Source organism: Dermacentor variabilis, chromosome 5, assembly GCF_050947875.1.
Source record: "Dermacentor variabilis isolate Ectoservices chromosome 5, ASM5094787v1, whole genome shotgun sequence".
NCBI classification, from domain to species: Eukaryota; Metazoa; Arthropoda; class Arachnida; order Ixodida; family Ixodidae; genus Dermacentor; species Dermacentor variabilis.
In genome coordinates this window covers 193,987,439-193,999,560 of record NC_134572.1, presented here as the reverse complement: position 1 = coordinate 193,999,560, position 12,122 = coordinate 193,987,439, and the positions used below count along the sequence as shown (strand labels likewise).

At 51.9% G+C, this 12,122-nt stretch overlaps 1 protein-coding gene across 1 annotated transcript; it reads right to left on the bottom strand.

Moving 5' to 3' along the window:
- Positions 1–2,875: 2,875 nt before the first annotated feature.
- LOC142583422 (protein FAM234B) lies at positions 2,876–9,231 on the bottom strand. Its single transcript, XM_075693887.1, has 6 exons — positions 8,709–9,231; positions 5,177–5,365; positions 4,911–5,125; positions 3,852–4,854; positions 3,650–3,796; positions 2,876–3,594 (listed from the first exon to the last, which is right to left on the bottom strand). Exons 1-6 carry the CDS (start codon positions 8,836–8,838, stop codon positions 3,200–3,202), a joined length of 2,079 nt encoding a protein of 692 aa, XP_075550002.1. The 5' UTR covers positions 8,839–9,231; the 3' UTR covers positions 2,876–3,199.
- Positions 9,232–12,122: the final 2,891 nt, after the last annotated feature.

The following is a 12,122-nucleotide window of genomic DNA, read 5'->3' as shown; positions in this document are numbered from 1 at the left end:
CGCAGTCCGAGACGTACCCTGCAACCCTTACAAGAGAAGCGTACCTACCCGTGTAAAAAAATGAGTTGTCATCTCTCCAGGCTGATCTGGCAACGTAGTCGATGGCTGGGGAGTGCACGGTGACCAGTTAGCCTTCACTTGCGGCATCTTCGTAATTCTTCATGGCTGTCGTTGAATATTCCGCTGCTTTGGTTTTACTGGCCACGGCACTGGCGAAAGGACAACAACGAACGAGCATTTCCTTGCTAGTTTTTGGCTAGAACTAAGCCTTTCCAACTGCAAATCGGTGAAGGCACACCGCCGGTGCTGACAGGCACTAGCAAAGGTGCACCAGAAGGCATTGACCTCTCCCCGCGCTACCGAGCGCGGCTGCGTTCTTGTGGCAGGCGGGGGGAGGAGGGGGGGGAATGAAGGCAGTTAATTTTTTCAGCGTGGCGAAAAACGAGGACGACGCGGCTTTGTTTCCTGTCAAATAAGGGCGAAAAAATTAGGATTGAGAATAAACGCAGGTACCATCATCCCTGAGTTGCTGATTTTCTTCATCAAAAAGAAGAAAAAAAGAAGAGGCCAAATTGGACACTTGCCCACGTCCACCCTGTTCGGTGCAGCAGCCCCCGATGCAGGTTTTAGCTTTCATTCACGGCGCGTACCTTGGCTAGAAGGGAGTAGGGCAAAGCGAGGCAGTGACAAACATTTATCGCACAGCTATATGGCACGCCAGATTCATACGTCGGCTTCAGTCATATCTGCCGCTGCTTTACATACGGCAAGTATTTGTGGTTACCGCTGGCGCGCAGGCCGCTGCATAGGCTTGTTTGAGGGCGAAATATATTAATTAAAGATCGTCAACCCAAAGAGCGAACAGACGTTTCACTGCATCAGAGAGAGGCGTGATGGATTGAAGCCGTAGAGGTCGGTTCGATTACACGCGCGATTAACTGCTTATTCGGATGATTGAGATGGTCTGAAAAGAACGCATCGATAAATTAACTTTAAGAAAGCTTCTGTACTGCATGGACAGTCAACTATAGTGACAGTATCAGCTCAGAGTAGCCCGTAACGAGAGGGGACAAAAATATCCATTTAGCGATGGCTGCCGCTGACGATGCAACGACATGGGCGACGATTTGATGAAGATGAAGTATGTGAGGTCTATAAAGCGAAAAATTAATGCGGTAGAGTTACTTCAAATGGCAAACAAACTTTAGCGCGATGCTCCGCACGTGCGGCACAAAAACTTCGTGCAAAGATTATACACGTACGCAGGACAAAGGGCGGCATGATGAGAAATTTCAGCAGCACATGCGTAAGTCAGCGTTCGCATGTCCACAATAAATAACAACCAACTGTTATAGGTGAACATGTCGAGACATGCTTTCGCTGCCTCATAATAAAATATATGGTTTTTGTCCTTCTTAGTTTTCGTCGCAGTCCGACATTTTAGCTCGCGTTTCCGTGTTCAATACCTGCCAAACCACAAACAGCGGACTAATTTAACTTCTTTACGGTAGCGAGCAAAACGTGGCATTGCCTTTGGAATTAAATGTACATTGTTATCCATTCTGTAAGAATGTACAGACTAACAAGCAAAGCAGGCCCATAAGGAACCCAATGGCAGAAAGTACGTGGCTATTCCGTAACAGTCCACTTGCTTATAGTCGCATGCCTATTTCACATAAAACGTGAGTAGCAACTAAAACACTTTTACGTCAACCTGGCATTGCAGAGAGGAACCGGAAGCTGGGGGCACGCGTATCCTCTTCGGTCGTACAGCTCCAGCGAATCAGGGTGGCCGAATTGGACAGTCGACTAGGCTGACTCTTGCTTTCTTCACATAAAAGGAACCGCCTTTTACTACCACTGTTGTTAAGTACTACGAACACACCCCCGGGCTATTGAAACTTAGAAATATCATGTACGAGACCTTTCCAGCGTTTCGACCGCAACATTTCAGAAGAAGAAAAAAAAGACGAATCGTCTTTCCTGTTCTGTCTTGTTCAAAAGTTTGTCAGACGCAAACGAAGCCCCGGCAAAAGTACTGATAACCCTTGTGAGGTCTGCCAGTGGCCGTCTCTTTGCTAGCACGAGCATGTGGAAGCGCACTCCCGAAGCACGCTTTCGATGGCAGTGTTTGTGGCTTGTTGGAATTTATAATTTTCTGATGCAAGCGCTGAATTATCACGTCTAGTAGTCTACTTTACAAGTGGCCCATCCTGGCACATTGTTTAGACATTTATCATATGTTAGGTGAGATTATCAGTAATACACACATTATTTAGATGCGTAATTGTTGCAAGAGACAAGGAATTGAAATATTGTCGTCCGTTTCTTATTCGTCCACAATAATCTTGCAGTCAGCGAAGGCATTGATTGCCTTATGTCTTAGATCATTTAGCCGCCTCCCTGAATCTGCACAGAAATATCGTATGCAAAATATACATTCAACTCAAACGAGCTAGCCATTCGTGGACGGAACCTTTCCCTTGCTTGCGGTGGGCTCTTCCTGGACAGGTCGAGCCGTTTACTATAGGCTAGCCTTAGCGAGCCCCCATTTACCCCACCACTCCAGCTGTGGGCTACCGAATGGTCACCACGGGCCACCTGCTCAATCTGGCGACCTGGTTGCGCGTTTGCCCATCCTGTCACGTCCTTTGTGACCAATACAAGAATGATGGCACTCTACTTGCTTCACTACTGGAGCCCTCTGATGCCGAGTAAGGGGAACACTTGCCCATCCGAGTCCGAACACGTGGCATAATTTGAGCGGGTGTCAGCGAGAAGCTTGGTAGCGTTCAATAGCGCATAAACACAAGCAGATTTTCATCAGCGAGCGTGGGCCCAGTGCGCTAAGTGCTGAAGACTTGACCATACAAAATGACAAATTTCAAAAATATATTTACGAGTCCTGCCTCGACAAGTGCAACTCATTGTGTCGACATGTTGGTTCTGTACTTGGTCTTTTCTCTCTCTCTATCTTGTTTTTTTTTTATTAAGGTTCAAGCACATGGCTTAAACTTCTCTCTTTATGGTACGTGTATTTTTGCGCTCTGCAGAATGTCGTGTAGCACGCGCCTACTCACAAAATAGCGCATACTAATTACGCTTACACTTGTGTCAAGGTTGTCCTTTGTCAATTGAGGGCATTGAACCCTTCAAGTATCACGACAACCTAAGGCTCTCTGTTCCGGACGGGCGCGTCTCAGGGCGTCCTGGCATAGCAGTCAGCGCCCGCTCCCATGTACGCAGGCCACCTCTGGTGCCGGAAAGGCAGCGGGCCGGCGCACCGGTCACAGGCGCACTGCAGGCGCACGCGGTACACGGTCATCTGGCCCATGCGCCGGTCGAACGGGTCGTAGGCCAGCTGGTCGTCCTCGTCACCCTGGCCACACTCGGCCACGGCCAGCTGCTCGAAGGCGTCGTGGTCGAGCCCGTACAGCGGGCTGTCCGCTTGAAAGCGGGTCGCCTCGTGCGCCCGCATCCGCTCCAGGCAGCGCCGCTCCTCCGCCGACATGGCGCGCACGCGCGTCGGCCAGAACCAGAAGGTGGCGAACACCAGGTCGACGCTGCGCGGCCCAGAGCCCGGCAGCAGGGTTCCTGCGCAGTGGAGCGCTCAACACTTGCGCTGCATCGAGAGAGATCGGCGCCGTACCTGTCGATATGGTGCGCTGCACCCCGCCCGCGTCGTGCGGCCCCACGTGGCGACGGATGCGCCGGTATTCCGAGTGCTGCTCCAGGAAGCGGGCCCCGATGGCCGTGAAGTTTGGCAGGCCGCCGTACTCGAGGGGCCGCTTGCCGTCTGCGAGAGCGCTCGGTAAGCGGAGCTGCCTGACTGGCTGCCCGGTCGTCCTCACCGGAGTCGTAGACGACCGCCCCAGGGGGCCCGGCGTCGGACCACAGGGCATACAGCCGTGTGTAGAGGCGCGATCCGAAGCGTAGCCGGCAGAAGTCGGCGCGACTGCGCAGGTACACGCTGGTGCCAGCGGCCAGCGCAAACTCTCGGTCATCATGGTCGGCGGCCGGGCCGCGGTGGCAGTCCGAGAGCCAGTAGAGGAACAGGTCGCGGCCCGTGCCGGGCATGCTGACGGCCAGTGGCGACGCCTGTGCTCCAAGCGCCGAGCGCACGGGGCGCGGAAGCAGGGGCCGACCCGTGCGGCCGTCCAGCACGGTCGTCTGGCTGGCCACGTACAGCGGAAAGCCCGGCCCCGTCTGGTAGCTGACCATCACGTCGGGCGTCCCGTCCCCGTCAAAGAAACCCACGGCCGGAGTGCTGTACGACTCGGACTGGGCAAAGCGGCGTGACCAGAGCCGCGCAAAGCTCAGACCGTCCAGCGCGAACGCGGTCGAGTTGAAGGCGGCCATGACGAGGTCCGCCACGCCGTCGCCGTTTATGTCGACCAGCGCCGGCGGGGTCATGATACCCTTGCTAGGGTCCGTGTAGATTGCACGTGCCGCGTGGGCGCGGCCGGCGAGCAGCTCGCGCAACGGCAGGCTCCACAGCGAGCCCCCGTGCGTCTCGCCGCCTGTGCCGAACAGCACCAGCTCGGTGCCGTCCGGGTAGAGCATCAACTGCGGCGAGTAATACGTCTCCCGGCCATCTGGCACCATTGCCCAGCTGAGCAGCCTGCCCGAGCGCCCGCTGACGACGAGCAGGCGGCCCGCCAGCCGGTCCGAAGGCGCGCCCGGCTCGCGCAGCGGGTCTCCTCCGTGGGCGACCAACAGGTCGGGCGTGCCGTCGGCGTCTACGTCGCGCATGTGCTGCGCCGTGTACATGTTGGAACGCTCGACCACGGCCTCGTCCGCTCCCGACAGCGCCCAGAGCACGCCGCCTGTGCGTCCGCTTACCGCGTACAGCCCCTGCGCAGGAACAGCGCTGCCGCTAACGCGCTTCGAGGCCGGGCCGCGCGCCATACCGCCATGCGACCTCCGGCGACGCAGTCCGACACGCCGTCCGCGTCCAGGTCCAGCCGGCAACTGAGCGCGAACAACTCGTGGGCCACGTAGAGGCGCCACAGCTCGTGGCCCGAGCGGCCGTCGAGCGCCGCCAGGCCTCCGCCGCAGCCCCGGCCGCCGGCCGCCGGCAGGTAGACGTCGCACGCCACCCGCGGGTACCGGTACGCATCCAGGCCTGCGCGCGTTGTGTGTCACCGCGGGCGCGTGGCGAGCTCGGCGCACTGACCGGTTCCGAAGCCGAAGACCACGTCGAGCGTGCCGTCCCCGTTGACGTCCAAGTGGCGGAAGGCCGACTCCGTGGTCAGCATTGGCATCGTGTTGTGCCACACGTCGTGCACGCGCAGCTGCCGGCAACCGTCGGAGCGCGCTGCCCGCCGGCGTTGCCGGTGGTGGCGCAGCACCAGCGCCGCGGCGCCTGCGAGTGCCAGCTTTCGTTATGGGAAGGCAGAGTGGCAGTGAAAACAAGTGTCGACACCAAAACCTCCTTGCTCGACACTCTGTACACCCACGGATAGAGCCAGCTATGACGTCACAAATTATGGAAACGTATGGACCATTTCCAGCGCCGCCGCATGGGCTCCGACGTCTTTGAGCCGGTGGCCGTACGGCTACTGAGCACCTTATGCTTTTGCCGTCAAGATTGTGGACCATATGCATGCTGAGCAAACGCGAAATGAACTGTTTTTGCTTTCTAGATGAATTACCATCCGCAAGTGATGCAACGCTTTCAACAGAAAGCGCAAGCGAAATGTTAGTGCTAGTCGTTCGATAAACTTGGCCTTATTTCATCCTGACGATCCTGAAGCGAATACCTGAATACCTTGAAGTGAATACGCCAAGTCTGTGCGTGTACTTCCTCAGATGAAGAGACACTCGATTTCACGTAATTATTTTGCTTCTCTCGCAAAAACAAATAGCTCTTAACACCTCCATACTGGGTAATCCACCGTGAGAGTGGTCATGTGCGAGAAATATGTCGATAAGATTGTTTTCAATGTCATTCAAAATGTATCCTTGCGGTTCTCAGTGCCTCTCGGAACGAATGGTTCTTCTGAACATGACTGACACTCCCTCGAGATGCACAAGCAGTGATAAGAGCCCCAGCTATGCGCTGCTAACTTACCTACGCTATTGTTACGTTAGCGTATCGTTCACCGATTTAACCATTAAGCTAAATGTAATTATCATCTTGCATCCAAAGTGCCTTGTTATTTTGCGCTTTATAAAAAAGCGATCGATTAAGTATATTTCGTTGCTTTACGAGCTCGAAACAAAACTTGCAGTGAAATACATTTTCAAGTCCTGTTCTTGCCACAACATAGGAAATTATGTTTGCGCGAGAGACGTTCTCGGTTTATCATCATGACTGCATGCACAGTTTACTGCGTACGTACGAGCCTAGACTAGTCGTTTCCTCCTGCTAATCAAATGTGTTTACCGGACGTGATGTCTCCGTTAAAGGGAAGCTGAAACACTTTTCGAAAAAAATGAGTTCTCTGCGGCATTCTACAGTTTTGAGTCCCCTAGACACGAATATCTGGTTCAAAAAGGGCGGAAACAAACGCAAGCGGCTGTTTTTTCAAGAAAACGCGCGCCAGCGCCTCAAGGAATCGCGCGAACGCCGCTGTTGCCCGTGATTGGTCGGGGCCGCTGTGACGTCAGTCGCGGCAGCCGCCGGTCGGCGCCGCCGCATGCCGCCGTTTCAGAGCGTAGCACGCTGTTCTATTCTGGCTTCTTAGATGAGTTGTAAGCATTATGCTACGTTCTCGCTGTCTCGGACAGCTTGTATTTTCGCCGTACATGTTCGAACCGACAGCCGATACGGAAAACGATGGCGGCAATGGCGGTAACGACGATGTTGAGTGTGCCAACAGCGAGAGTTATTTGTGCACCTTCTCGCGCGTTGGAACTCTTAGCTGGTACGTGTTTTTTTTTTTTTCATGTAGCTGCACGTTCCAATGACGGGAGAAAATATGCGCTAAAGTGTCACTGGGAACTTGCTGCTGGAAGAATGCCGAAGCACTAACTTCTCATTAGATTGTAAACACGGGTGCAATTCCGCGATGTCAAGCACCTTGCCGCTGCTTGTCTAAAGATTTTTGAGTGTTGATACACGATCGCGAACATAAGTGCCGCGTTTCAAACCGCACACATGCAGTGCTGCGAGGTACAGTCACGGAAGTTACTTATCATACACATCCAGAGATGGCCAGAGGTATTATATGTGCAATATTCATACTATGGTTCGACGACTTTGCGATTGTGGCTCGATCAAGAATCGGTATGCGTGCGCCATGCTAATGTTGACATAAAGATATTAGGCTGTTTTAGCACCGCTGCGTGGTAAACACGATAACTGCAACCGTACGTCGAATGCCACTAGGCAAGCCTATACTCAATTTCATACCTCAGGTGCAACGCTGTGGAAGCTGCGCACGAAGTCCGGTCACCAAAATTTATTACTGCGCGCGTTTCCGTCTATGCTTCGCAGCGTGCCAGCGGCGTTTGCTCGCGCGAGCATGCACGTGAACCTGCCGCGACGGGCCGCTTCACGAAAGAACATTTTACGAAAATCGCAAAAGAAAACAAACGTGAGCGGCGGCGGCGGCGGCAGATCTCTCGTAGCGTCGTTCAGTAAAGCGCAGGACGGAAAGAGGCATGCCAGTACATGCCAGCACGCCGGTCCGGCAGCTCGGTCACCGCGAATGACGTCACTCTCGCTGGTTCTCTCCTCTGGCAACCACCTCACCCGGCGCTCCGGGAAGCGATAGGGGCGTGTCTGCGGGGGTGATTTAGAAAGCGATTTCCGCCCCTTATATTAACAAAACGAATAAAAAAATTCGGAACCGTAAATTATTAGGTCTGTTCTTCCCAATCCCAGCAGTTCATAAAAATTGAAAACCGTTTTAGCTTCCCTTTAAGAAGGAAGTCCTCAAGAAAAAAATAGTTCGGCTTTGCGTCTTCGCGCTGAATCATCGCTTTTCTGCGAGAGATGGGTTTTCCACGCCACAGGGGTGTGAGATAGTTTGGCTTCGGCGTCCATTTAAAGAAGGGGGTAATATAGTCATGATACTTTTATTGCCAACAAAAGTGGGTGAAGTGCAGTTAACTAACCGCATTGCCCATTTACTAGATGTAAGGGGAGTGCCGGGCAGCTGAGTTCGACGAAACAGTCTCGACAAAAAATTAAAAGAATGGGTGGAAAGATGGAGACAAATTTAGCTATGAAATATTACGCTCTATTATGACTTTGCACATCACCGCGTTAGTCACAAGCGATGTCTAGAAGCCTACCCACTTCAATGTGGCACACTAGCGACGGTTAGCGAGGTAACCTTTTTTTCGAATCGGCACTCGGACTTTCAGCATGATGTTACGCTTTAAAACGCATATGCGTAGGCCTCCTACTTTAGGGTGGGTGTGTGGCCTTATCGCACGTGAACGCTTCCTCTAAAGTAAGCCAAGCGAGTCCTGCCTCTGAATTTGTTTCCGTCTCGTTTGAAGTTTGCGCTTTCCTTAATTGCAATAAATAATGAACCAACCAGCCTAGCAACTCATTTTTGTCAAGCTTGAGCTTCGGTTGCGACAACGGCTCATTGACAGAGAAAACCGCATTTCAAGACCGGCGTGCAATTTATGTGCACTCTAGCCTACAAGCGTTGCTCCTTTCTAACCAAATGGGACGCTTCCTAATGGCAACCGGCCGTCCACACAGTGCAGGACGTCTCGAGAAGCCACGTTCGGCACAACCGCTTTACCGAGCGCGGCGCAGGCCAGCAGGAGCCACAGGGCGGCACCGCAGCGCCGTCGCCGCACGCCGGCAGTCGGTCCCCGCACGCACACCTTGCGTGGAGCCATCAGCGGACGGCTCGGTTCTTCGTCCGACATGGCCGTTCGGCGGGCAGACTGGCTGGCGGTCAACGAGTCATGCGTCGAACGATGTCAGTGTATCCTCAGCGCACGCACACTCACGGATGGCAAATCCCGCTAGCGCGCAAACCGCACGTACACTTCCAGACAGTCAAGTCGATCGCGACGAGAACACACAGAACGGTCTCAGTCAATGGTCTCCGGGTTTCACAGACGCGCTCCAATACGAGAGGCGGACATCGAAAGGAAGGCACCCGCAAAGCTGGCTGGAACCACGCGCCCAACAGCTACGCCGCGCCAGCAGTGCGAAAGCGAGGCTCGTCCACCGCGGCCTTGCCGCGCCTCTCACCATGATTCCAGCCGCGTCGTGTGGCGACATTCGCGTTCTGGTGCTGCGCTGCGCTGTCGGCCGGCGGCTCTCTCCAAACGGCGCTCTCCGCCAGGTGGCGTTTAGTCGCGGTCGATACAGTGGGCGCCGCCTGAATCTGTCACGTGGCGTTCGCAAGGTGGCAGCGAGTAAGCTTGCTCCTGGGTGATCCGTACTTTTTTTTTCGTTATTCATTTATGTGTTCACATCATTTAATCGCCCGGAGGAGATTACTTAAAGGGGCGGCGTACAAAATATAAAAGAAGCAGATACAAAGTATGCACAAACATACATCTTCAAAAAAGCAACACTCAGGCTAAAAGTAGTAAAGCCAAGGCGCAGAAGACCAGGACTCAGGAAGAAGAACACAAATGACCTGGTCTGGTCCTGGTCCTGGCCCTGGTCTTCTGCGCCTTGCCTTTACTACTTCAAGCATAAACCAACTAGCCCAAGCAAGAGTTTTACTCAGGCTAAATATTGTAAAACAGAAAATATTAAGGGCTCTGAATGCACTAGACACGAAAGTTACACATCGCACACAAATAAAATATTCTAAATGTCCGCAGGTAACGAAAGTAGCAATACAAGCGCTGCGACAAAAAATGAAGCGTCAGCTTTAGAGCATTCACAGGCGCAAATGGCGCAACAATAATGGGGGGAACGAATGGGCACCAACCGTAAAAATCACGTTGAGTAAACAGTTCTCTGCTTCAATAGGGACAGGGAAGAACGAAGAATGGAAAGTGTTTTTGTGCGGTAGGAGCGTTCGTGTTTTCCGTTTGTTATCCCTTCTCCTATATATGTATGACGGTGGCTTGATGTATAAGTACCGAGCTATGCCAGTAAAATTATTTATGGCGAAGTTAAAGCGAGTCCCATTAAGGGCTTTTTTTATATAGCTGTGACACTGGCATCGGCGTGGTAAGCGGTCGTGGCAAAAAGGACAGATTTATCTTGAAGTTACAGCGTCGGTCTCAGACCACACAAGTATAGTCGTAGATAGGGCGAATTCTCAAGACAAATAAAGTTTCCTTCAGATCACGGGACTTTTTGCAAGTTTTTTTCCTGAAGTGCTCGGCCGTCATGCATCAGGATATATTCAATATATTTGTTCTGTATTAGGTCTGAAGAAAAACAACTACTCCTAGGTATTTTTCCTTATCGGCCGACAGAACTAGTACGGGGGACAAGCAGTACTCTGTAATAAGAGTGTCATGTTGCGGATAATTACTAAACCACCGTTTTGCCATGTGTTTTCGTGCATGTTACGAGATTCTTAGTTTGTTTCTCTGGTGTCCTCGGCGAGCTAAACAAGACATCTTGTTTATATCTGGGGAAAATTAGGGGCATGGTATGGCCAATGTGTAGGCAACGTTCTAAACGGGTGGGTTAAATGCGCATTTTCCAGTACAGTACGCATGCAAGAGGTCCATAGTGTTATTAGTCTGTTTCACGAGGGGGGTGTAACACTTTGACGGATGCGCTGGCGTAATTACGACTACAATAGAGGTCAGAATTTGCGAACATAAGTGGAACAATGCGCCAAGTTTATGTGCGATGGTAAATGCGTGTTGATAAAATACAGCGTTAACGAAGTGTAAGCAAGTGTTCGAAAGTATGAGGCTGCTGCTAATAGCTAGGCTTCCTAATGTCCCAAGAGAACTCAACTCTGCGTTTCAGATATTTTACGCTTTGAAGGAATAGGCAGCATTTTAAGTGCAATGTCTCGCACAGTTTTAATGTTTCTGACTGATTTAGAAGCACTACGAATAATTATTGAACTTCCAGCTTCTTTTTTTTACTTTTTCATGCGTTGTAAATTAGTTTTGTCTGGTGTCCTGACTGAACTATATAAGGCACCTTCGTTATGTTTGCTGACTGTAAGAATAAAGTAAATGGTGATGTGGTGGTCAAGTTCAAAATAGATGAGGAATTGGGCTTTTGGCAATTAATTACGCATGTAAGCACTCCAGAGTGTTAGAGCGTGCTTGCCGAGCGGATAAGAACTTAATCGACTGCCCTGCACTCTTAGGCAAAGTTACACCCTTCGGGGTGTAACTGTGCCACACAACAATAATCGTCACTTGCCTTGCTTGCGTTTCCTTGCTTGAAAACGCCACGCTCGCTACTTTCCTGTCGGGAATGCTATGTCATGCTGATAACGCGCATGCCGTTCGTTACTGGAAAGTACCGGGTTCGCCGCATTAAAAAAAGGTAATGCGGACAAGACAGATGACGATTATCGTTGCATGGCAAAATGGTGTAATGTTGCTTAAGAGTGTGGCAGAACTATAAAAGACGCCAAGGGCCAAATTTAGTGAAAAATGGTGGTACTCTACACTCTAAAAACTACGGAGGGTATCGCAGGAGTGAAGCGGCCGATTTACTCTTCAAAACGTTGTTTTACTCTCGCAAAATGTCGAGTGGAGTGAAATGCATTGTTCACTCCGTCATCAAGGAGAGAGTGAAATGTGCTTTTCACTCTGCACTTCTAAGATAGAGTAGAATGCCCATTCTACTCTTGCGACAATAGAGAACAAAACGTAGCGTAATATTCTGCTTCAACTGTAGGAAGCTAGCCCCGTACATGGCAATGTATCAGTCACGCACGCTGAGCAAAGAGCACACCGTTCTGCTTTTAAGAGAACAGACAGCCACAGTCCAAAGGAACGCGCAGCGAGCGCTTTACTTTTTCACTCGGAGTTGCTCCACCGCGCGCGCGGTCAACATCGCGGAACAGCAGAACACCGGAGAAAGGTAATCCGTCCAGCGAGCAGCAACGGAGGCCACAGGCCATAGAGTTTCTCACTATAACACCTAGAGGGTAATCTGGCGCCACCGTCTATGGGAGTTTCTTAAGGGGGCACCGTGCCGTCATGGGAATGACGGTATATGTGCCTGCGAGGCTCGTGTTGGCTGGTGTTGTAAGAGGCTT